General features: G+C 45.5%; 1 protein-coding gene across 1 annotated transcript in view; it reads right to left on the bottom strand.

The window, feature by feature from the left end:
* CWF19L2 (CWF19 like cell cycle control factor 2) overlaps positions 1-27,197 on the bottom strand; it is an 860,723-nt gene that overhangs the window by 396,073 nt on the left and 437,453 nt on the right. The window contains exon 12 of the mRNA XM_069202341.1: positions 1,689-1,826. Within this exon, the coding sequence (XP_069058442.1) occupies positions 1,689-1,826 (138 nt within the window). The remainder of the gene's footprint in view (positions 1-1,688; positions 1,827-27,197) is intronic.

Below are 27,197 nucleotides of genomic sequence, written 5' to 3'. Positions count from 1 at the left end.
TTGCCACTCGGTCAACTCGTAGTTAAACTGCAAAGTAATGGGTTATAAAGGCTAGTGGATAATGGCAACCTAACAATAATGGTGGAAACAGAAAGATCTGATAATATTAATCCTAATTTCCACTATCTAGTATTCAGGACTGAATAGAGGGGCTCACCGGTGTAGTAGAAAGAGCACAAATGTAAAGCATGCATAGAGGAGATTTGGCAGTTTGGAAAGAATCTCACAGCAGTGCACTAGCCATACAGTAATATGCCCCATTTGCTAACTATGTATTGGTTTTGTTGCAGCAAGTTAAATCAAATATAACAATATATACCTATGTCAGGAGCAGGGTGAAACAACAAAATAGTAAAAGAAGCATTGGGTCTGGTTTGATCAGACCACTTTATCGGTCTCTGACAGCTGTTTCTCAAATACTGCAGAACGTTGGATCCTTTTGAGTGGGGCAATTAGTCACTTGGAAAGGTTAAGTAGCCTGTGGAACAATTGAGTGGTTGCTAAATGAGATTGAAGCTCAGACTCCTCATCCCAAGCTGAGCCACAATTGATCACAACTTCAGTGCGCCAAGGGGCCAGAGGCTCACAGATCAGGCGCGCAACATAGCACCACAACTCCACAGGAGACTGTACCCTTAGAGCGACGGAAATAAAGAAAGATACATGGCAGTTCTAAAGGCCATAGTGAGGCAGAAGGCGTGGTGGCAACTATGGATATAGCTGTAGGTTGAACTGCAGCTTGGCAACAGAGCATCAAGGTGGAACAGAGGAAATGAAACAAGATGGGGTCATGAGCAGGCCCAGTCACATCAGTGGATTCGCATTTACCAGCAACTAATAAGAGGGAAGGAGTTGTGGGTAGCAAGCAATGTGTGCCACAATTTCCTCCAAATTGTTGCTGGATTAAGGAGTTCCGGAGCTATGTTTTAAAACACTTTACTTTTCGATAACACAGATCGAGCAATGACAATGTTTTAATCAATTTTTGAGGGCATTACACACACAATACATTGAAATGATGCCACAACAAAGCACACACATTCATTGCAAGTATTGTGTTTTGTTACACAACCTTGTCACATTGCAGATTTTAATTTTCCATTTTCAAATGCTTTAGCCTTGTAAAGGGACCTGATGACAATGGACTACCTTAAACTAGTTAAATTCTGCATTTTTTTCCCAATGTTAAATGAAAAGCCTATTTACAAAATACCTTTCACACTCCACACTACAGACATGCATAATATAAAGGAACACATTTTGTGACACCCCTTATAGTTGTGAGAGAAATCTATGTTTATATATGTTATACAGTTCATGCTATGAAAGTAAATTGACAAACCATGCATTATAGATAGGAGCTGAGGAACTGATTTTCACAATGTCAAACATTTGGAGATCAGTGAACGTGTATCAGTACATTATTATACAAATCACTGTCAGTACATCAACATTACATCGAATGGGAAATGCTATGTGGCTACAGGGAAGTTCATTTGCATACATGTGAAGAGCTATTTGAAGTCCTAAGGATGATCCAACTTACACCACTGTGTGTTAAGTATCTATTGTTAAATGTCTTGTACTGGTTCTCGGTTTCTTTCAAAATTAATACATATCATGGTGTATGTAACAAAGACTGTAAACACATACAGCTAAACAACAGATTACAATATTGTGCATTTTACCTTAGAAGCCATTCGCATGAAGAGCTTGTTTTGATCCTCTGCAGTACCCATCTTTTCTTTTCTGACCAGATCTTGAAGACTCTGATTATCATCATCCTTAAAGTACCGCACCCTTTCTTTACCCTCATGAGTTTCAACCTTGACAGAAAATATTTGGATTGTAAATGGTTTGACACATTATGTAAGGCGCTTCTTCTCGAAAGCAATATTATGAATTCTCTTTTCTTGAAGAAAGTATACTTTATTTTTCAAAATAAGCTGGCAATCCTCTACAAGCAATGCTTCTTAAATAGTTAAATGAAAGTTGTCCCTATATTTAAAGATTCTAGCAGTAATCATTCATCACTGTAACAACAACTATACCATATTTAGTGGCAAAAACCTACAATGTGAGAGCACAAATAGGCAGCTAGCGGTGCTTGGTATAAAAAAAAACACAAAAAACACTGGTCTCATCTGCAGGAGCGAAGCCTATGAGTTACAGAAGGAGCGCTAGAAAGATGATCTATTAATCTCAATTCCTATGAGGCGTGGAGCAACTACTGAAGCACACTAAAACCCTTGATGCTGTGCTGAGATTAGAAGGTAATCTGTATTGATAATGAATTCTCCCTACTACAAACCTCGGATGTCTCGCAGTTGTTTTAAAGCTAAAGCATTTCAGGTCAAGGAAACACATCTAATCTTTAAATGTACAAAGGATTAGTGTCAGTCACCATCTTAAATGTCTTCCTAAACAGCTGGCTAATTTCTTGGTGTTCTCTTTCTCTTTCCTGGTTTACACTGCAGTACTTAGAAGCAGGACATATAATCTAAGTACCCAGAGAATGCAAGATACTGTACAATCATCTTCATAACTATTCTAAAGTACATCTACAGATGCAACATAAGTGGATGGTCTCATGGCAAAAGACTGGGCTTGCCATTGCAAAATGATTTCATTCTCGTTTAAATCTGGCAAGAGTTGACCAGGAACAAATAAAAATGCACTGTGCTAAAATAAGACACATTATCACTCTCCGAACCTTGAAAAATAACATTTGGAACAACTAGTTCAATCACCTGCATTAAGATTCAGCAACTAATTTTTGACTAGCAGCCCACTGACCCCATTGTGTGTGCTAGGGTAAGCCAGCTAGATATTTCAGTTGGGGATCAATGAGAAGGTTGACTGAGGAAAGTGCACAACTAATGGAAATTAGGTACTTACACTGCAAGGAAATGAAATTAATAATCGTTTTAGAAAAATGGAAAACGTCAAGTGCAGGACTGGTAAGTCTATCCCCCATCCTTGAATTCCCCCCCAGTAGCTTACCTACTTGGCTAACACATACAGAGTGCCTAACATATGAGAGAACAAAACCACATCATGAATAGACAAAATTCTGAGAAATTCTTTCAATGCTTGAACAAGACAAAACTTTTGTATGTTTTTTCTGGTAACTGGAGAGGTCTGTGCTTGACCGCCTCATTGGGTTTTTCGCTTTTAAAAGAGTTTAAATACTCAGCCACTGTAGGGAAACATTTAAATAGCGTGGGTTCATGAAGAGAAGTGTTTATTGTAACCCAAACAAACAAGAGGTTAGTCAGGCATTCTTCAACAGTAACACTCACACCCAAGGAAGCAGATAGGGTGCAGTGGACTGCGCCTGGAAGTAACAGACCACGCTGGAAGCAGCAAACCTGAGAAAGAAATGGGTCTGCCAAATTGGAGGTGGAGGCATTGGCTCTAAATAGGTAGGGAAACAGCATGGGTGAATTCCGCGGCCCCACAAGTCATCCTTTCAGTTGGAGAGGAAGGAGCAAACAAGGGGAGACACTTAGCATGACTTATTGCATACCTGCAGTGTGAACCTCTGCCACAGTGCAGGGCAACAGGAATCGGCAAAAGGACGGAATCTGGAGATCTGCTAAGTGACAGTAGACTGTTATCAGACATAAAAGCAAATGGCAAGAGCAACAAAGTAAGAAGTGGATTAAGGGAAAAAGAGAGATTCTTAGGAACAAGTGAAGTAGAAAAAAAATCTGTTATTGGGCACCACCTGTGGCCGTGAAGTTGATCCTGAATAAGTATCTGAGATGAGGACTGGATCAAGGGGCTTACATCACCGAACAATTTTGTTGAGAGAAGGATCAAGGGGACACACTGGAGCGACACTGGAAGCTCCTTGCTGGGAAGGCTGAACAAATTGATATTAAATCTCATGGGAAGGGGTGGGGAGTTCGGGGAAAATAAAAATATATATATATTTTTTAAAGTACCTTCATGGATACCGCCGGCAGCCTCGCGTTCCACTTTTCTTCTGGTGTCCCAACATTCTCTGGGACACCAGCACAGGCTCCCCAGCAATTCTGGCACTGCTTTCATGCTAAACCCAGCATGAAAGCAGCTTCAGAATTGGCCTGAGCATCTTGGGACTGCAGCTCAGACACAACCCTGGGGTCTGTGCAGTTTCTCCAGGCCGGCTGTTCAATGGCTGTTGGACAAACCTAACTACGCATGTGTGTTTGGCCGGGCAAACACACATGTGCACTTAGGTGCACTCTCTTTGCCTCCCCTTTCTTCTCCTCTCCTCCCTCCTGTGGCCCAGCCTCACCCCTCCCTGCACATGCTGCTGGCTGAGCCAGCAGCTGTAAAATAAAATTATAATTACATATCGATTTATTTTTCTGCTCCTGGCTCTTAGCTGGTGGGCAACGCTCCTTCGCCATTGCGAAGGAGCCACCCCTGATATTATGCTGAGGCATCTGGAGCTTGGAGTTCTTCATTCAGTTGGCACAGGGGAAATAAAAGTGAAACAACTAGAAACATAGAATCCTAAAGCAGGAGTTGATGAGATGTACTGCAACAGGATGACAGTGCCTCAATACCCTCTTTTGTTATTAACACGCTTGAAAAGGCTCTGAAAGTGAAGAGAGATTAAGATTCCATTAAGTATGCCAAACCCTCAAAGAGGTCAAGCAAAATGTGGCAGAGCTGGGTGAAAGACTGCACTCTGAAGGAATCCACTGCTGGCTGATGAAGGAATCCACTGCTGGCGGATGTAAGGGGCACATATTTTTAAGACCAAAAGAAGTATCACTAAAAGGACAAAAGATTGCACTAAAAGAGGGGCTTAAGGATCTCGAAATAGCTCAGGCCTACACAATGCATGGATTAGAGGTTCCGTGAAGGGAGTGGAAGGTGGCCACACAAAATCATATGTAGGCAGATATTTTCGGGTTCCTCTGAGACTAAGCATTGTTGGAAGTGATAAAGTTCTACACAATTGGTTGGATGGCTCCCATGGACCAATAACAACAAGCACAACTGGATATCCTCATACGAGTGCACAATTTTCATTTAAAGAAGAACAAAGGAGTTCTGTCCTAGAACCTATTGACATGAACATTACAAAAGAGGCAAGAGTTCCTCCCTATGACTGGCTTACTGAGCTCTCAAAGAGAGGCCTATACATGGGGCCATTCCTAAGGCTTGATCTTCCACCGGCAGGAACAACAGTAAGCACTGAGGTTTTTCACAAGAGTGAAGGCCGCCATAAAATTACAATCCGAAAGAGAAGGAGAGAGAGAAAAGGGACCGTCTCGGACAAAAGAAGGAAACTGACATGCAGCAAGACCTCTCTGGCAAAGAGTTTGGGGACCTTAGAAGTCCAACTGTCCCTCAACAGAAGCAACAGACAGTGAAAAATCAAGATGAGTGAACACTTGAAAAAAGGTAGTAACAGAGGTGACAACCTACCTGGCAAACAAAAACCTTCAGAGAAGAATCAGTCTGAACTTAGTGAGGTAGAGCGGACATTAGATAAGCACATAAATGTTTTCCTTGATGCAGGGGCAGTCATGGTGGGAAGAGGTGGTTATAAGAACAAGGGTTCACCTGATAACCCTCAAAGGGGTTATACCTTTGGTATGAAAGATCCTCAGGCTCTGGGGAAACGGAGATGAAGTATGAAACTGAAGGGGGCGTGCACTCAGAAGGGAATTCAAGTTGTTTGAGCAATAATGGGACCGTTTCCGTGGAAAGATAAGGAAGTTACTTACCTTCAGTTACGCTTTCTCTGGTGGGTACAGTATCTACCTGTGGATTCCTTACCTTTTGAATATCCCAATGCGCCAATATTCCGCAGAAACTTTTCTTCAAAACTCTCCACATCGACAAGGACATCACAATGCCACGGCTCCACAAGCAACTCCGTGTGACGTCATCGCAGCCATAAGAAGTCGGCATACTGACGTCAGTTTCCAACCACTTTTTTCATACCATTGAGGCTAACGGGTGAAACCAACATCACAAATGCAACATATATACACACACACACACAAATATTTATATGAAATAAGTACATAAGCAATAAACAAACAGAATTCTTTTTGGCATATGCAGACAAACGAAGAGGAAGCGGGTGGGTCAGTGAGGAATCCACAAGTAGATACTGTATCCACCACAAAAAGTGTCACCAAAGATAAGTAAGTTGTTCTTTTGTTCTTCTGATGGATACATCTACCTGTGGATTCCTCACCTTTTGAATAGAATCCCCAAGCAGTCCCACACATAGGTGGGTGCCTGTCTGCCTAAAACAAAAAACCTTGCAAAACAGAACGAGCAAAGTGACTATCCCTCCTCATTTCGGAGTCTAAGCAATAGTGCTTCACAAAAGTTTGGAGAGAGGCCTAAGTTGCCACTTTACAAATGTCAACTACAGAGACACCTCTAGCTAAAGCAGAAGAAGAAGACTTAGCACTAGTAGAATGAGCTCTAATACCTTCAGGTGGTTCTTTATTAGCCATGGTGTAGCAGATTCTTATGCACAGAATGTTCCAGCTGGGCAACCTCCTCTTATGCACTGCTTTTCCCTTCATCTTGCTCACATAGCCAACAAACAGCTGATCGTCCAGCTGGAGACCACAAGTTCTGTTGTCCACATAAAAGCTCACAGCCCTTTTAGGGTCCAAATGATGAAGACTTTCCTCCTCTTTAGGTGGAAGAGGACTGAAAGTAGGAAGGGTGATAGACTGGCCCAAGTGGAAGGGAGTAACCACTTTTGCCAGGAAAGTAGCCCTGGGTTCTCAACACCAAACTATCTGCATAGAAAGATGTGAAAGGGTGTTTCACACTTTACTCCTGCAATTCACCAACACGTCTAGCACACATTATGGCAACCACAAAAACAGTTTTTAAAGTAAGTAACCTTGAAGGACAACTATGTAAGAGTTCAAACAGAGTACCCATAAGGTAGGTTAACACCAAGGTAAGATCCCACTGGGATATGATATACGGAGTGGGAGGATATCTCCTAGTAAGTCTCTTAGTAAACCATAGTACTATAGGAAACTTAAACAGAGAAGATTGGTCGAGTAAACAAAGGAATGGCAAAAGGGCAGACAAATATCCCTTAACCGTGGCAACTGCACAACCTGGTTGCACTAGAGGAAGTGAAATATCAGAGAGCTTTTAAAAGGTCAAATTCTCTTCACACCACTTCACAAATCTAGCCCATCTGCCAGCACAAACCATCTTGGTGGAGTGTTGCCTGGCCTATAAAATAACATCCACCACATCAGGGGAAAGAGAAAAAAACTCAGGTTGCAACGTTCAATCTCCAACCATGTTGGTACAGGCTCTGAAGATGGGGGTATAGAACCTGCCCCTGTGAGAGGAGGTGTGTTGTGTGAGGGAGATGGAGCAGAGGGTACAGTGAGAGGTGAAGAAGGTCTGTGTGCCACTCCCTTCTCAGTCAATCCGAGGCTAATAATATGACATGGGACTGGTCTTGGTGAATCTTTCTCAGAACCAGGGTGTGGTATTCTGTTTGTTGGGGAAACATTTATGTATTCAAAATGTATTTCAAGGTTTAGGTTATTATACCTTGTCTCTTTACCCTTTGTGTATGTTTGTTATGTGAAATGGTATCTTCCTGCTCTCCCTGCTCTTAGAACGGTACTGCCTGGAATGTTGATTGGAGGCAGTTGAAGAAGGAGCAGAGCAGGAGTGGCTGGAGTTTTTATTCTTCCAGACTTGAATAAATAAGCAAGTATTTTTACTCTTTGAATTGGTACTTTTCTTCTGGATTTACTTCATTTTTGCCGACGAGGATGGGATACGTCCTTTGAAACTCCAGCCCTCTAGATTTTTATTTTTATTTTTATTCTTTCCTGGATGCTATTTTGTGGATTCAGTATCCATTGACATTTTGGGGCCTTTGAATTATAAATCTCATTCGAAGTATGTGGTGGTCCTCATGGATGAGTTATCTAGATGGCCGTAAGTCAAGATTGTCTCTGAGGTGTCTTCTTTGACTGTTTTAGAGTTCCTCACTGATGTATTTAGTAGAGAGGGTTATCCTAAGTCTATATTGACCGATAATGGAGTTCAATTCACATCCAAACTTATGTGTGAGTTTTTGAGGAAAAGAGGGATTTTACACCGAGGACTCAAGTGTATGGGGGGAAATGTGTAAAGCAGCAGGGAGCCCCAATCCAACTGAAACATGTCACCCAATAGCCCCTGCATTTGATACTGGAGGCTGCAGCATGATGGGCAGGCGTGTTCTCATGAGTGACAAGCAGGTCTATCTGAGGAGTCCCCCAGGGCCAGAAGATGTGAAGTACCACCTCTGGATGGAAACACCACTCGTAATCAGATGAAAAATGCTGACAGACTGTCAGCATGTACGTTCAGAACTCCGGGCAAGTGAGTTGTCACTATGCAAAGCCGATGCTCCTGAGCCCAGGACCAGAGTAGCAGAGCCCCTCTGCAGAGAAGATATGATCCTACACCTCCCTGTTTGTTGACGTCCCACACTGCTGTAGTATTGTCTGTAAAGACCTGCACTGACTGACCGCAAATGGAAGGGAGGAAGGCCTTGAAAGCCAGACGTATCGCCCGCAATTCCAATAGATTGATATGAAACAATCTCTCTTGCAGAGACAAAGTCCTTTGATCTCCAGATCCCCCAAATGTGGTTCCAACACTACAGTGGAGGCATCCATGATCACTGTGGCCTCTGGAGGTGGAGGACAAAACAGCTTCCCCTGAAATAGATTGATTTCCACATCCCACCATCGAAGACTGTCTGCAGTCTCTCTGGAGATTTTGGTCAATCTCAGGTGTGTTGAAACCACTACCCGCAGAAGCACCACTGGACGGCCCTCGTGTGCCAGCGTGCATGGGTGACCAACAGAATACATGGGTGACCAACAGAATGCAAGGGCTATCAGACCAAGCAGGCTCGAGACCTTCAGCACTGGAACCAGTGCTCTACTCCAAAAACATAGCCTAAATGTCTCTAATTCTCTGAGGAGGAGGGTAGGTATGATTCAATGTAGTGTCCAGTACTGCCTCTATGAGCATGGTGCTCTTGGAGAGGTCTAGGTAAGGTTTGGGCACGTTGATGGAAAAGCCCAAGTTACCAGAATCGTCAAGTGCAAATGACAAAACACTAACTCTGGAGACTGGGCTTTGAGCAGCCAATTGTCCAGGTAAGGGAATGCCAGTACTCCCCCCCACCTTCTGAGATGTGCTGTGACCACGCCATCACCTTTGTGAAGATTGTAGGCGTGGAAGTAAGAAAAAGCAGAAGGACCGCAAACTGGTCATGTTGAGACCCTACCGTAATGCAGAGATACTTCCTGTGAGACGGCAGAATGGGAATGTGAAAATACACATCCTACAAATCGACTGAAACCATCCAATCTTCCTTGTCCAGCGCAGGAAGCACCTGTGCCAGGGTCAGCATTTTGAATTTTTCCTGTTTGAGGAACCAATTGAAAATCCTGAGGTCTAGGATCGGGTGTAAACAACCGTCTTTTTTGGGAATCAGCAAGTACCATGAATAGCATGCCTCACCCTGTTTCTGCTCTGAAACCAACTCCACTGCTCCCTTTAGAAGTAGGGATTGGACCTCCTGCTGTAAGAGCAGAAGATGGAGCAGGAGGTGGGGGAAATTCCTTGAAGGGCAGGGCGTACCCCTTTTTCTACTATCATCAAAACCCACAGGTTGGATGTTATGGACCTCCACTGTGATAGAAAATGGGACAACCTTCCTCACACTGGCAAACCATGCTCCAAGAAGGTGAAACTAAGGCTGCTTTCCTGTAACATTGGCCAGGGAAGAAGAGGAAGATAAGGAATGAGGATGGGCAGCTCCTTGCTGTCTAAATTTGCCACGCCCTCTGTATGACTTGTAAAGGGGATTGGGAAACTGCTGCCTGCTCCTGCTAAAGGAGAAGTTCTGGCCAAACCCCTGGAACTTGCGAAGCGGCCTGTAGTCTCCGGACTAGGATTGAAGGCCTAACGATCTCATGCTCGCTTTACTGTCTTTGAATTGCTCCAAGGCAGAATCAGCTTTGGTCCCAGTATTGCACCATCAAAGGGTGAATCCATCACAATGGACTGGACGTCAGGTGAGCATCCAGACCCGCACAGCCAAGTGTGTCTTCGTGTAGCAATAGAGGTCTCCATTGCTCTAACCATCTAATCAGCCATTTCTAAGCCAGACTGAATAACTTAACTTGCTGCCACCTGGCTGTCATTTAACAGTTCTACAAATTGCCCCTGAACATTATCCAACAGCTTTGGAACCACTGCCCTGGCAGAAACCTTCAAGGCACGAATATAGCGGCCAAAAAGACAAGTTGTGTTAACTGACTTCACAGCCATACTCCCCAACAAAAACACATTCTTTACATTTTCCTAGAGTCTCTGTCTGCTGAAGAAGTTGGAAAGGACCCTGGAGTCACCTTCGAGGAACAGGAAACCTGTACCACCACACTTCTGGTGATGGATGATTACTCACAAACATAGGAGCCCCTGGAGCAGTTTTGTACCTTCTGGCAATGGGTCGAGACACTGCCAGGGTTGACATAGGTTTCTGCCAAATGTCCAACAGAGGCTCAGTTAAAGTCTCATTAAAAGGCAATAGTGCTTCTGACACAGAGGAAGCAGAATGCAGTGCTTCAATCAACAGATTAGGCTTAAGTTCCACTGTAGGAAAGGGCAACTCCAACATGTCTGCAGCATGTCCTTATTATTGCATGATATAATGTGACCTCTGGAGAAGGCATGCGTTTTGGTAATAACTCTCATTCTAGGGAAGTGTCCAAGCCACTTGCAACTTCGAGTCCCTCAAAATCTGAATCATTTGAAAGAATCTCACCCTCTTCCAGGTCAGGATCTTGCTGGGCTAAAAGGCATTGAGCTTCCTTATGGGATCTATGCCTTGACTCCAGCTGAGGCCCCGGAGAAGACTGAGTCGGGTATGTTGGTACTGGCGCCAGAGACTTTGAAACCTGAGCCATAGAACGGACTGGAACTGGAGTCAGAAGATGCAACCCCAGCATGGAGCCACTTGACGTGCAATCAATGCAGTTGACTCCTACCTAGTCTCAACTGGCAAAGGAGTCACCTTCCTTGGCACCAGAGAAGACCAGAGTACCTGGGCCATTGGCATGAATGGCAGGAATGGCACCTGCTGGTATGGCACCGGGAAGCCTCCCAGCGAACACATCTTTGGGCTCATAGGGCCCACAAACGCACCAGATGGAGTCACAGCCCTTTCCAAAAATGCTGTACGTTACATTTAGGAAGCTGGAAGAATATGATCTAAGAGCAGGGAATGCTGGATACTCTTGCTCCTGCCGAGGAGGTGGAGGAAGAATTGGAATTGGAGGAACCACCTCTGGATCAGGACACACAGGTGGCACTGGAGGTCTCACAGGACTCGAAGGTGAAGCCGGACTAGCTAAAGGAGATGGATCTTGAGATCCTTCATTTGACCTTGAATGCGGAAAGACAGACGTTGGAGAAACATCTATCAAGGATCGGCATCAGGAATTGTGACATTGCTTCTTATTGTGCTTCCTCTTGGATGAATTTGAGGAGTGAGGAAACAGCGAACAAGGTTGAGATTTACGACAACTTTGTTTCTCTTTCCTTGCCAATGAAGAGCTTTGCCTCTCTTTCAAAGCCTTCGAGTTAATCTTCTGACACGAAAAACAGGCGTCAACGTAGTGGTCCGTGCTTAGACACCAGAGACAGTTGTCACAAAGGTCAGTGATCGACATCTGACCCTCCCACTCGTGACAGGGCTTGAACCTAGATTTTCTTGGTAAAGACAGCTATCTACTTTTTTCAAACCTGAAACACGGTCGCCAACCGCAAACCTATAGGAGAGATGAAAAAACGTTACGCATAGAAGGCACAGAAAAAAGAGAACTGACATCAGTACACCGATGACGACTCCTTATGGCTCCGATGACTTCACACTGAGTCACGTGTGGAGCTGTGGCATTGTGACATCCTCAAGGCATGGACAGATATAAAGAAATTCAAAAGGTGAGGAATCTACAGGTAGATCTATCCATCAGTAACAACAAAATAGAGGTGATGGGTTTCTAAATTTCCATGAAATGAGTCAACTGAGAAAGAAGCAGACCAAGCAAGATGCATATCTCTGGATGTCCTAACCGGTAAACGATTATCTTTGTGTCTATTAATGTCCAGAGGCTCAAAACTCCAAATAAGAGGATAGCCTTTGTTAGAGCCATGAAATGTATATGGGGGCGAGGGGGGCATTTATTTTATATAGGAGATGTAGGAAAATATCATCTTGCCTGGCATGTTACCCCCATATTTCACTGTATGTGTGTTGTTTTAGCCCTTGTGTCACTGGGATCCTGCCAGGCAGGACCCCAGTGCTCATAATATGTGCCCTGTATGTGTTCCCTGTGTGGTGCCTAACTGTCTCACTGAGGCTCTGCTAACCAGAACCTCAACATTTATGCTCTCTCTGCTTTCTAAATTTGTCACTGCAGGCTAGTGACTAAATTTACCAATTCTCATTGGCACACTGGTACACCCATATAATTCCCTTGTATATGGTACTGAGGTACCTAGGGTATTGGGGTTCCAGGAGAACCATATGGGCTGCAGCATTTCTTTTGCCACTGTTTTGCTTTCCCTCTTATCTCATAACCGAGCTTACAGAACCTCTCTGGAATGCACTTCTGAGTTTAAAGAAGACATTTATTGTTGTTAATTTCCCACCCACAAGTTCCTGAGAGACTAAATTAGTAGATTGGAAGCACACGTTCAAAAGTAGTCGCAGCAATGAAAGCTAAATATATCAAAGTACTTCTCAGTTGCAATGTACACAGCAAATATAGGTGAAGACATTTATAGCATAACTTCAAAGCAAAGAATAAAAGTCAAATTCATCACCGTATGGGCAAGGCGGGAGGGCCTATACTCAGCTTCATCTTTCTAGGGTCTGCAGGTTGATGACTCCGGTCAACTGCGAGAAAGAGATTCTCTACCCAAACGGGAGACGGGCAACTGACGTCTAGTTCCAGTCTGAAGTCAAGCAGATTCAAATCTAACTCACCGTAGCCCAGAGTCATCCTTAAAAGCAAACTCAGTGTGAGAGCCGAACAACCTTGGAGAGAGACCAATTCTCCTGAGTTCCTCGTCCTCAGACTGGATTGCGAGGTAAACACAAAATCTACGTGCTCTTATCAGCTAAGGTCTGGTGTGAAGAAAACAGCTTGGTCCATCTTGTGGAAAAACACAGCTTGGAAAAACACAGCTCATCTGTAATGTCTCAACTGCAATGTCTAACCCTACGTTAAAGCCAATAGGCAGCTAACCTAAATATCAAATGTAATGTCTAATGTCATGTCAAAGCCAATAGGCAGCTAAGCTGAATACAGAATGTAATGGCTAATGTCATGTCAAAGCCAATAGGCAGCTAAACTGAATACAGAATGTAATGTCTAACTCCATGTTAAAGCCAATAGGCAGCTAAACTGAACAAAACATATAATGTGCTACTGGTGAACATTGAGCAACTAATATGCGCAGTGGTGAAACACAAAGTAATTGGCCAAACACAATTAATAGCATCACAGCCACCCATAGGGAGATCAGACAATTCTTACACAGGCCTGCCACTGCAGCCTGAGTGAAATAACGCCCATGTTATTTCACAACCATTTATCACTGCACATAAGTAACTTATAAGTCACCTATATGTCTAACCTTCACCTAGTGAAGGTTGGGTGCCAAGTTACTTAGTGTGTGGGCACCCTGGCACTAGCCAAGGTGCCCCCACATCGTTCAGGGTAAATTCCCCGGACTTTGTGAGTGCGAGGACACCATTACACGCGTGCACTGTACATAGGTCACTACCTATGTATAGCGTCACAATGGTAACTCCGAACATGGCCATGTAACATGTCTAAGATCATGGAATTGTCACCCCAATACCATTCTGGTATTGGGGGGACAATTCCATGATCCCCCGGGTCTCTAGCACAGAACCCGGGTACTGCCAAACTGCCTTTCCGAAGTTTCCACTGCAGCTGCTGCCAACCCCTCAGACAGGATTCTGCCCTCCTGGGGTCCAGGCAGCCCTGGCCCAGGAAGGCAGAACAAAGGATTTCCTCTGAGAGAGGGCGTTACACCCTCTCCCTTTGGAAATAGGTGTGAAGGGCTGGGGAGGAGTAGCCTCTCCCAGCCTCTGGAAATGCTTTGATGGGCACAGATGGTGCACATCTCTGCATAAGCCAGTCTACACCGGTTCAGAGATCCTCCAGCCTTGCTCTGGCGTGAAACTGGACAAAGGAAAAGGAAGTGACCACTCCCCTGACCAGTACCTCCCAGGGGAGGTGACCAGAGCTCCTCCAGTGTGTCGCAGACCTCTGCCATCTTGGAAACAGAGGTGATGGGGGGCACACGGGACTGCTCTGAGTGGCCAGTGCCAGCAGGTGACGTCAGAGACCCCCCCTCTGATAGGCTCTTACCTTTCTTGGTAGCCAATCCTCCTTTTTTGGTAGCCAAACCTCCTTTTCTGGCTATTTAGGGTCTCTCCTCTGGGGAATTCTTCAGATAACGAATGCAAGTGCTCACCAGAGTTCCTCTGCATCTCCCTCTTCGACTTCTACCAAGGATCGACCGCTGACTGCTCCAGGACGCCTGCAAAACCGCAACAAAGTAGCAAGACGACTACCAGCAACATTGTAGCGCCTCATCCTGACGGCTTTCTCAACTGTTTCCTGGTGGTGCATGCTCTGGGGGTCACCTGCCTTCACCCTGCACTGGAAGCCAAGAAGAAATCTACCGTGGGTCGACGGAATCTTCCCCCTGCTAACGCAGGCACCAAAAGACTGCATCACCGGTCCTCTGGGTCCCCTCTCATCCAGACGAGCGTGATCCCTGGAACACAGGAACTCTATCCAAGTGACTCCCACAGTCCAGTGATCCTGCAGTCCAAGTTTGGTGGGAGTAAGTCCTTGCCTCCCCCACGCTAGACTGCAAACCGGTGTACTGCGTGATTTGCAGCTGCTCCGGCACCTGTACACTCTTCCAGGATTTCCTTCATGCACAGCCTAGCCTGGGTCCCCAGCACTCCGTCCTGCAGTGCTCAACCCTCTGAGTTGGCCTCTGGCTTCGTGGGACCCTCCTTTGTGACTCTGAGCCAGCTCCGGTTCACAAATCTTCTAAGTGCCTGTTCCGGTACTTCTGCGGGTGCTGCCTGCTTCTGTGGGGGCTCTCTGAGTTGCTGAACGCCCCCTCTGTCACCTTCTCCAAGGGGAGACATCCTGGTCCCTCCTGGTCCCCAGCAGCACCCAAAAACCTCTACCGCGACCCTTGCAGCTAGCAAGGCTTGTTTGCGGTATTTCTGCGTGGGAACACTTCTGCAACCTTCATCGCAACGTCGGACATCTTCCATCCAAAGGAGAAGTTCCTAGTCCTCTTCGTTGTTGCAGAATTCCAAGCTTCTTCCATCTGAAGGCAGCTTCCTTGCACCTTCATCCAGGGTTTTTGGGGCTCCTGCCCCCCCTGGACACTATCGCGACTCTTGGACTTGGTCCCCTTGCCTTGCAGGTCCTCAGGTCCAGGAATCCGTCTTCAGTGCTTTGCTGGTGTTTGTGGTTCTTCCAGAGTCCCCCTATCACGACTATTGTGTTCTTTTGGGGTAGTAGGTTTACTTTACTCGTACTTTTCAGGGTCTTGGGGTGGGGTATCTTGGACACTCTGACTGTTTTCTTACAGTCCCAGCAACCCTCTACAAGATCCGATAGGTCTGGGGTCCATTCATGATTCACATTCCACTTATGGAGTATATGGTTTGTGTTGCCCCTAGACCTATGTTTACCTATTGCATCCTATTGTAATTCTACACTGTTTGAATTACATTTCTAACTCTTACTTACCTGTTTTGGGTTTGTGTACATATAACTTGTGTATATTACTTACCTTCTTACTGAGGGTACTCACTGAGATACTTTTGGCATATTGTCATAAAAATAAAGTACCTTTATTTTTAGTAACTCTGAGTATTGTGTTTTATCATGATATTGTGCATATGATATAAGTGGTATGGTAGGAGCTTTGCATGTCTCCTAGTTCAGCCTAAGCTGCTTTGCCATAGCTACCTTCTATCAGCCTAAGCTGCTAGAAACACCTCTATTCTACTAATAAGGGATAACTGGACCTGGCACAGGGTGTGAGTACCACAGGGTACCCACTATAAGCCAGGCCAGCCTCCTACAGGAGACACATCTAATTCCTTGCAATACATGGATACTAAGACTGTGCACATTTCCTCAAAAGTTCTGTGCTTCTCACATAATGAAGGCAAGGCTTAAGTGGTAAGAATCCTGTGCTCTGCCCATGATGAGTTCCCAGAGCAAACAAAATGGTTACTTATCTGTGGGAGTCATTTTGCAGATTGAAGAAATTTCTGGTTTCACATGATTTTCAGCATTCCGTTGTCTAGTGATTGACTTTGGAATTGTCTCTTGTAGTTCCCCTTTTTTTCCTCCTTTGGGCAGCGTTGAATATTTTGGTGTCCTTGCCTGAAAGCCCCTCTGTACCGTCGTCATCTTCAGATTCAGATTTGACGACCCCTTGTCGTGGCTTTCTGTTGCTTTCCATATCTTCTTTACACATCTTGTCTCCAAAAAAGCATATAAATCCAGAAAATTATTCAAACTTCAAAACTTGACCACTAGTATTACAGATAAGTAACCATTTCGTTTTGCAACATGCTTCTTTTTTGGATTCATGTTGCTGTGCTTCAATTTTGTAGCTAGATTCTCACCTCTTGGGAGGCTCAGCTGAAATAAATTTTGTGTTTGCAAACGAGAACTCTAATACTCTATTCCATCTGTTCCTCTTTGCTAGGTTGGATAGCTACACAATAATGTTATGTGAAGATGTGCACGGAAGACCATGCCGATACCACACAGATGTGATTTGTGGATACACTCGCTATGAAGGTCAGGCCCTTGGTGGCCAGTGACCCCTTGTTTGCAGGTACAAAGGAGAAGAAAAAGTGTTTTCTCTTTGTGATTTGTTTTTTTCCCTTCAAGCATGACTGCCCTTCTGACATTCAGCGTGTGACGGGCTCTTTCCGTTTGTGATCCAGGGTATCCCTAAGGTCTATGATTGCCAAGTAGTTCCCATTCTGCAGACATAGGAACACCCCCTGTAGTGTCACCATTTTGAACTTTTCAGAGGTGATTCTGTCCCACTTCTAGAGAAATCCACTTAACATGCCCCCCTACAGGTATTGAGTGAAGGAGAGGTTCTGGTAGCAAATCACTTGCATTAGTGCCCTGCTGCTATGGGAGCAGGAAATCTCCCTCTGGCTCTTGCTTGAAAAAGCTCCCTTGGTATTTAGGTATTGCCTCTGTGAAAGTGCACTTGAACAGGTGTGCTGTGGCGCGAAACTTACATGGGGTGGGGAGTGACAGGCTGGGATTCACTTCAGGCAAGAAAGCAACCTTCTTCTTGGTGTTCATTGTCTTCGAAAAGGCCCTTGGAACTGCAAGGAAACCATCACCTTTGCTATCTTTTTTCATTCTTTGCAATGAATCATCCACTGCTAGCATAAAGATTCTGCCTGTAAAAGGCATATTAACCACTGCTGCCTCTATTTCCAGCTTGAATCCTGAGACTCCACCATGCATGCCTTCATGGGGTTGTGCCCGTACACAGCTGTCTGCTGGCTGTACCCACTTCATCTAGTGCCAGTTTACACACACTCTGGGCGTTGTTGCATTGATTTCTCCAATTCATCCCATTGTTGGTGGTTGTACCTTTTGAGCAGCGCAATAGAGGAAGCAATGCACCAATTGATGGCAGCCGAACTCTTCATTTTTTTTTGCCCCATTATCTCCATCTTCTTGCACTCCTTGTCTGATGGAGGCCCTGTCGTGCGACATTGGCTCTTTTGTGTATCGTGGCAACGATGAAGAAGCCAGCTGCCATGCTACCCTTGATGTAGTCCCAACACTTGGAAGAATGTCTATACTTCTTGTAAACCCTCAATGAAAGTTTAATTTTGCATCCAACACCTGCCATGCTCCAAGCTGTGCTTCCAGACCAAAGGTAGAAAAAATAATCTGAAGGTGGCAACCATGCAGAGGGGCTTTCAGGGTAGGTGTCTGATATCAGAAGGGGCTGGACAGGACCCCAATTGGCAACAGAGCCAAAAGGATACAAAAGAAAGAAAAAAAGAGGCCTTCAAGAAACAATACCACAGCCAAGCACTGGATGGTGGAATAATGCACAGCACATGAAAATTTTCACACTGAAAAACTATGTTTGCTAACAAAAGAAAAGGGAGACTGCATTTTCTAACCAGATTATTGAGAGACTGAACAGGTACCATGAATGCAGTGGATGCCTTTAACCAAGGACATGAGGGATTCATCAGACAGTCAATCCATAGGATGATTGGTCTGCCACAAGGCCATGTAATAATAGGAGTTGACTTGAATTTAGTTTTAGAGGGGCTTAAAGATAAACTGAGTTAGAGACATGGCGGCAAAGTGTCTCTCAAAGTAAATGGCTAGCGAGACTGGCACTTCTGGTGCATAGCAAACACTAAACAGCACTTCAGACTAATTTTATTTCTTGGTGGCACAGAAGATGTGTCAGAATCTATCTACACATGATGGATCATGCCTTGAGCTTGAACCTTGTGAAGTCTGACAATGGAGCGATTATGCTGTTTGACAACAACCAAGTAACATGCACACAAAGATGTGGATGAACGAGGGGCTTGCAGTAGGTATTTCAGATGGCGACTAGACAGCACATTGCTCAAGTAGCTGGAAGGTTGATTTGAGCTCAAATAAACAATACCACAGGTTTAACAACATAGATGAACTTGAGCTATCAAAAGTTTGGGATTCTCTCAAAGTAGTGGTAAGAAGACCTACACTGCAGAGGACTCTAGGTTAAAAAGGCTGAAGGAATGAACAATACTTGCCATTCACAAAGACTTGTGGGAACTTGGGGCAAAGTATTTAATAACTTGCACACAGAACATACAGAGCATAGTCGTAGCAGAGACGGGTGCTAATGAGATTGATGGGATTTGATTAAGCAGAATATAAGTTAGCTAGCATTCAATCCAAATGCACAGAGGGCAGTGACAAAGCTGGGAGGACGCTGGATTCAAAGGTCCAACAGAATAAGGCTCCAACTATTTGTGAAGGTAATTAAAGCACCAGGGAACAAGAGATTAACCCCAGGAAGAGATAGATTAAAAGCATTTCAGTACTAAATAAACACTACAATAGGGAGCCGGTATCTACAGCTCATGTAACAATACATTAAAAGGGTAGGCCTAAATAACCAAAATAGCAAAACAGCTACTACAGCAACTTCGCACACCAACCGAACCCCCGGAAAGATCAATGCTTAGCTACCCCCCACCAACCAAGATGGCCACCTTACGGAATGGACAACTTTCACTAGAAACGTCACAACGGCAATCATGTGGACCATTCACACAGGCGCCTCAACGGACCTATGTCTTCCCCACCTGTAAACATCGCCAATCAGCACCACCCTGAACTACATCATCAACACCTCCAATTACATTGCCACTTTCTTGGATGAATGAAAACTCGCAGAAATCAATGCCCTCCTCAAGAAGCCCACAGCCGACCCGAATCAACTGATCAACTTCTGACCCATCTCCCTGCTTCCTTATCTAGCGAACAAGGGTGGCCATCAACAAGCAACTCACAACCCACCTCGAAATTCATCATCTGCTAGACAACACTCAATCAGGCTTCAGAAAGACCAACCACACGACAACAACAGTCACCAGGACCAAAGATGACATTCAAATCATCCTGGACTGAGGAGAAACAGCAGCCTTCATCCTGCTCAACCTATCTGCGACCTACAACACTGTCTCCTCTAACATCCTCATCATAGGACTCCACGAGATTGGCACACAAGGATCCACTCTCAAATAGATCTGTTCCTGTCTCACAGGAAGAATCCAAAGGGTCAGGCTGCCACCCTTCACATCTGAGCTCAAGAAACTGATATGCGGATTCCCACAGAGATTGTCCCTCAGCCCCACCCTTTAACATATACATGACACCACTCCCCAACATCATCCGATCACAGAACATCACCGTCATCCTCTACGCTGATGACACCCAACTATTCTACTACCTGATGGACAAAACAACCACCACCAGAACCAACTTCACTAATTGCATGACCTTTGTAGCAGACTGGATGCAGACCAACGTCCTGCAGCTTAACTCTGACAAAACGGAAGTGGTGGTCTTCTGCAACAAGATTTCATGGTTCTTTACCTGGTGGCCGTCAGAGCTAGCACCAACACTCAGACCTACAAACCACACAAGAAATCTAGAGATCATTTTGGATGACACACTTAAAATGACAGCTCAAGTCAAGGCAGTGTGTACCTCCTTATTCACCATCCTACACATGCTGCAAAAAATATCCAAATGATTGTCTCAGAACACCAGACGGACCATCACACAAGCACTCATTACCAGCAGCCTACACTTTGGCAACACTCTCTATGCCGGGATCTCAAAACATCCTTCACAGACTCCAGACCATCCAGAACACTGCTGCAAGACTCATACTCAACCACCTATGCTGCATTCACATCACACCGCACCTCAGGAAGCTTCACTGACTCTCCATTTATAAGTGCAACCAACTCAATCTTCTAACTCACACAAACAAAGTCCTACCCAACACAGAACCAGAATACTTCAACAGAGGCATACACTTTCACTAACTCACCAGACACCTACCCTCTGCCTCAATTTCACTCGCACACATTCCTGCATCCCCAAATCAAAACTGGAGGTTGCTCATTCTCTTACATCACATGCATCTCCTTCCCTATACACATCGGAGAGGGCTTTTCATATAAGCACCTTGGGAAACACAAACTACACACATGCCCATGCACCCGGATGCCCTCTTGAATGATTAGTGTGCTGTACAAATCAGTATAACAGAACACATCTTAACAGTTGACCAGCAGGATCTACTACACAACCGAATAACCCAAAAAAGCAATCAAGGCAATAACAAAGACTTTGGGGCCTGACAGCTTTTGCACCGCTTTTCAATAAGGCTTAACGGTTGGAACTAAGGGCCTCGTGTACAGAACATTTTCGGAGGTCTCAAACGGTCCAATTCGTAGACTCAGGCTATTTGGAACCGCAAGAAACATTTTGATATGTACAAAAGCCAAATAGTAATTTGGTAACTTGTTACTAAATCCCAATTTGTTTTTGTGATTTGCTATTTGGAAGGGGAGTGTTTAGGGTGTCACTTCCAAAATCGGAATTACAGTGGTATGCATTAATGTTTTTAGAGCAAATAACAGTTGTAAAACATGAATTGTTCACTGACTACTAAAAGGTAGTGGGTACCATTCGTAAATGGGAAGGGGTACCAATGGGAGCCCTTCCCATCTGAGAATATTAAACAAAATATTTCTAATCTTAAAATTTTGAACTTAGCATTTAATTTCTTGTTTTTGAAATGCAAAACGGGCTGCATTTTTAAACAAAGAAATTATTTATTTTAAACCAATCACATATATATGTAAACCCCAGCAGGTCACCACCCATCTAATGGCTATTATTCCTAATAGGTCTTAAACTGCGACTTAGCTCATTAATATTCACGAGGTAGGTAGATTTGCTGCCCACTAGGAATCACTAATTAAAGTTCTCTTCTTACATTAGGAATTATTACCGAAACCCAAATTTGATAATCACAGTTCCTAACTGTTCTACATCTGGGCCCAAAAGACAACTTCTGAAACTAAACAATCATTTTGCACAGACAGGCAGGGTAACTTCTCGCATGGCTGAAGCCAAAATATCTATCTATTTTTAAATCAACGATGAACGCAGAAAACTGTGGCTCTCACAGCACCATTTCACTACTGAACGTACATGCTGAACAAGTTATTTAACATTGATAATGCCTTATCTGGTAGAAACTACATCTAGCTGCAGATTCCTTACTTTTGAATTCTCCCCAGGCTTCACACTGGATGCAAAAGATTTTTCGTGAGTAGCACCCCTGGCACGCTGGTAGGTAGCGATGATCAACTCCGTGTCCGTCATCAGGACCGGAAATTATGTTGCGGTACCTATATAGGTGCCATCAAGCTGCACCAACATCAGTTTCTTTTTGCGACTTTCCACGCCAGAAGCGCAGAGCCATGAAGAACACTGACCACTGGTGTGTGTCCAAAGTAGGGCCCTGAAAGGGTGATCCTTGTCTTTAGAAATCTGTTCGCAGAGGGGGGAAGATGGGTCTGTTGGTAAGAAATTTGCAGCTAGATATAGGTGGTCATTCCGACTTTGGCGGTCTTACGCCACAGTCTGAAGACCGCCATATTAATATGTCGTGCCGATTTACGCCTGATTTCGGGTGGAAATCTGACACCATCAGCCTGGCTGATGTCATAGAGGCAGTTTCCACCGCTGGTACTGCCACGCCAACAGGACTCCACCCCTCCACCCGCCGTATTAGGTATGAAGGTGGAGGTATGAAGGGGGTGTCTGTGTGTGTGTGTGTGTGTGTGTGTGTGTATGTGTAAGTGCGTGTATGCCAAGGGGGATGTGTGTGTGTGTGTGTGTGTGAATGCAGGGGGTGGGGAGGGTGTCTGCGAGTGTGTGTGTATGTTTGCGTGAATGCACGGGTAGGGGGTGTATGTCTGAGTCGTGCATGTGAGTAAATGTGTATGTCTACGTGTGTATATGCGAATGAATGTGCATGCGAGTGAATGGGTGTATCTGAGTGAGTTTGTGGGTGTATGTAAGTGAATGCGTGGGTGAGTGGGGGTGCGTGTATGTAGGTGTGTGGTCGTGTGGGGCTGTGTCTGCCGGCGACAGAAACCGAGATTCCTGTAGCCGTGTGCATGACCGCCAGCATTTTTTTGGCTGTGCAACCGCCACGAAAATGCTGGCGGTCTACAGAGTCGTAATACCGATGGCGGTATTGCGGGTACCACTTAGCCGGAGGTGCTCACCTATGGCCCTGGCGTACGGGTGGCGTTTCGGTTGTTTGGCTTCGGCCAAACCACCGGAGTCAAAATATGGTGGTCTTCCCCTCCGGCCTGGCTGTAGACCGACTGCCACAGCCACCATGGTGGTCAGGTGACTGCCAAAATCAGAATGCCCACCACAGTCTCTACCAGATAAGGCGTTAACACAAGCAAGTAACTTGTTAATCTGATAGAGACTTCCTTACCTTTGAATAGATACAAAGCAATACCAACCCCGGAGATGGGTCTGCAAACCAGAATGCTCATCTCCACGGACCTGACTGTCCACGCAGTAAAGTTTAGTAAACCTATACAGAGAGGCCCATGTTGCTGCCTGGCAGACATCCAGGACTGGTACTCCATGTGCAAAAGCAGTGTCACAGTTTTAGTTTTGGTGGAATGAGCCCACACACCTTCAGCAGGTTGCTTTTTATGCCGGTGCATAGCAGCTCTTGATGCAGAGTATGACCCAACAAGAGATGGTTCACTTCTGCACTGTCTGACCTTTCGTCGACCCAGCTAACCCCACAAAGAGTTGGTCATCCACCTGGAACTCGCAGGTATGATCAAGAAGGAACGCCAGGGCTCTTTTCTGGTCCAGGTCTCCGCTCTTCCTTAGAAGAATGTGGAGGTGCATAAAAAGTAGGCAGGGTGATTGATTGGCCTACATGAAAGGGTGTGACCACTATTGGTAGAAAAGATGCTCATGTGGAAAGTGCCAGTTTGTCAGGATAAATGGAGAGGTAAAGGCAGGTTGGATGACAAAGCATGCAGCTCACTCACTCAACAGACATACTTAACTGCCACAAGGAAGGCTGTTTTCAATGTGAGAAACCTGAGGGAACAATTGGGGAGAAGCTCGAAAGGCGCACACATCGCACAGAAATGGCAGACAAATAACCTTTAAGAGTGCCCAAAGCAGAGCCAAACAACACTCTTTCCACTGCTGAAAGAGACCTTGTGCCGCCTCCGGGTGGAGATGTCTTCATAATCTATTAGGAATCTTTGGCTGAGTTTGTCTGCTTTGGTGTTCAGAGAGCCCACCACTTGTTCAACCACCAGGGATGCCCTGCTGTTCCAGCCATGTCCAGAGGAGCACAGTCTCTTGAAAAAGGGTCCACAACCTCACCTCGTTCTGTTTGTTGCAATACCACATGGTGGTGGTGGTGTCCGTGATCACCTCCACTAGCCTTCCGCTGATGGAGAAGAGAGAGGCTTTCAATGCCAGTCAAATTGCCCAGAGCTCTAGCAGGTTCATGTGAAGTCCGGATTCTGCCGGAGAGCGCAGTCCTCGGATTCTCATCTCTCCCAGATGGTCGCCCCATCCCATGAATGACACATCTGTCACCACTGTCAGATCTGGTTGGGGAAGGGAGAGGGATCTGCCTCTGACTCAATCATCGTTAACCACCACTGCAGATCTTAAGCAGTTCTCTCCAAGATCAGGACCATGTCGGAGAAATTCCCCTGATGCTGTGTCCACAGAAACTTCAGGTCCCACTGCAAAGCCCACAAATGCTATCCTGTATGTGTCACCAGCAGGATGCAGGAGGCCATGAGTCCCAATAGCCTTAGAGACAGTCTCACCGAAATTCAGGATAGAAGCTGAAGCATCAGTATTATAGCCTAAATATACTGGACTCACCGCTCAGGAGGATAAGCCAGAAACTGCACCGTGTCCAGACAGCTCGGGTGAAAGGGGGCATCTGAGAAGGAGTCAGATGTAACTTCGGCACGTTTATCGTGAACCGCAGCAAATGCAGGACTTTCACAGTAGTCTGGAGATGGAAGGCGACAGCCCAGTGCAAGCCCACCGTCAACATGCAGTCGTCAAGATATGGGAAGACTGGAACCCCTGATCTCCGCAGATAAGTTGCAACCACCGCCATCACCTTTGGTTAACACCCAAGGGTCGCTGGTAAGGCCAAAGTAAAGCATGGTGAATTGAAAGTGCTCTGGGCCTACCGTAAACCCCAGGTAATATCTGTAAGCAGACAGGACGGGACTGTGGGAATAAGCAACCTACAAGTATAATGCTACCATCCGGTCTCCTGTGTCCGGGGCAGACAAGACCTGAGCCAATGTCAGCATTTTGAATTTCTCCCTCTTGTGGAAAAGATTGAGGGCTCGTAGATCTAAAATAGGGCGAAGACTTTTGTTATTTTTAGGAACCAGAAATTAGCGAGAATAACAACCCCAGCCTACTTCTGGCACTGGAACTCTCTTTATGGCTTCCTTAGCCAGGAGAGCCGCAACCTCCTCACAGAGAAGGGACAGATGAACCTCTTTCTTCTGGTAAAGAGATGATAGTATAAAGAGAGGGGTAGTCTGGAAGAGGAGAAAGTAGCCCCTTCATACAATCTGCAAAACTCACCTGTCCAATGCTATAGACTACAAGTAGGGGAGGAGATGGTGAATCCTGCTGTCAACTGGATGCCCATGGTGGTAAAGGGGCAACTAATAGGGTTTAGAGGCTGCTGCAGTTAGGAGGTGGCCGACTGACCAGACCGTTGGACACCTAACCCCACGAGGTCGGTGTGTACCGCGCCCTCATCCACGCATAGGCTGGGGAGCATGTGCAGGATAGTGGCTGGGTGGCAAATGGTACAGCTGGAAGCCCCTTCCATATCCGCGAAAGGCTGGTGGGGGAGAAACAGGGGGCCCCTGCAAGGTTCATGCACCCGGCCATAACCTTGGAATCCTAAATGTGCTTGAGTGCCGAATATGCCTTGTTTCCGAAGACAAAGGTGCCATGAAAGGGCATGTCCATAAAAGAAGCTTGGACATCCCCTGAAAAGCCAGACGTCCCCAGCCAGGTGTGCCACCTTAAGGCCACTCTTGGGGAAACTGCTCTGCCTAGCGAGTCGGTCGTGTCAAGTCCACAACAAATTGTTAACTTTGCTGCGTCTCTCCCATCGGCAACAGCCTGAGAGAGCACAGCTCAAGCCCACTCCAGGACCTTTGGCTGCACTTGTGCAAGCATGTCCGAACGAATGTGGGAATAACAGCTCAAAAGGCATGCGCTGTTCACGGACCGAAATGCCAGGCTGGCGGAAAGAAATCATCTTCTTCCCACTGAGACCAGCTTCTTGGATTCTCTATCCAGAGGAGTGGTAGGGAAAGCGCCTTGGGAGGGCTATCATCCTACTCACAAGAGTCCCTGTGCTGGGTACCCAGAAGGACGTCTGAAAGGGCATCATTGAATGGGAGCATGAGTTCAGATGTGGCGGCTCCCAGTTGCAGCCCATCTATCAAGAGATTAGTCTTGAGTGCCACTGAGGGCAGTTGAAGGTCTAGGACGTCAGCTGCCATTCTCACCACCACTGCATAGTCATGGTAAGGGGAGAAAGCATACCAGTATCTGTAGAGGTATCCAGACCACTGGCTTCACACAAATTCTCACGCCAGTCCATTTCCTCTTCCCCAAGGCCTAGCCGAAGAGAATAGGACTCTGTCTCCGATCTAGGAGGCAAGGCTAATGCCACATTGGAGTATACATCAGGCAACGCCCATCCTGCTCTGTGTCAGAGTTGGGAATGACAATGGGGATGGCCAACCGATTGATGCCAGCTACTGCCACGCAGGGGTTCTGCTCACTAAATATCTTCTGGATCCAGTCTGATGCCTGGGGGGAAAATTCTAAGGTAGGGAATCATCATTATCAGATAAGGTGTTTACAAAGGTTTGGTATTGTTCCTGGAGAATTTGATGTTGGAACTGATCCATCCTGACTAGGAAGGGTTCACAGCTAAGACACAAGTGTAAGGCAAGACAAAGAAGGCTTTACATCTGAAAACACCAGGAAGGGAAAGAGTCCACACTTCTGTCACTGGATGTGGAGAAAGCATTCAACAAAGTTAGTTCCTGAATTCTCAAGTTTATATTGCAAATTCAGGTATTTGGTCCACTATTTCAGCCCATGGTCATGGCAGGTTATTTTAGCGCTATGGCCCAGATATTGGTTAAAGGCAGAGGACTCTCCGAACGTTAAACATAAATTGGGACAAGAAAGAGATTGAAGAGCATGGAAGATTTTAAACTTTCATTATTCACAGATGACATACTAGTCTCCCTTCTGAACACTAATAAATCCCTGGCCCCTTTAACGAGGGAAAGCCAACACTTTTGTGCGGCAACAGGC

Source organism: Pleurodeles waltl, chromosome 8, assembly GCF_031143425.1.
Source record: "Pleurodeles waltl isolate 20211129_DDA chromosome 8, aPleWal1.hap1.20221129, whole genome shotgun sequence".
In the NCBI taxonomy this organism is placed as follows: domain Eukaryota; kingdom Metazoa; phylum Chordata; class Amphibia; order Caudata; family Salamandridae; genus Pleurodeles; species Pleurodeles waltl.
Note: the sequence above shows the minus strand (reverse complement) of the source record. Positions and strands in the feature narration are given on the sequence as shown.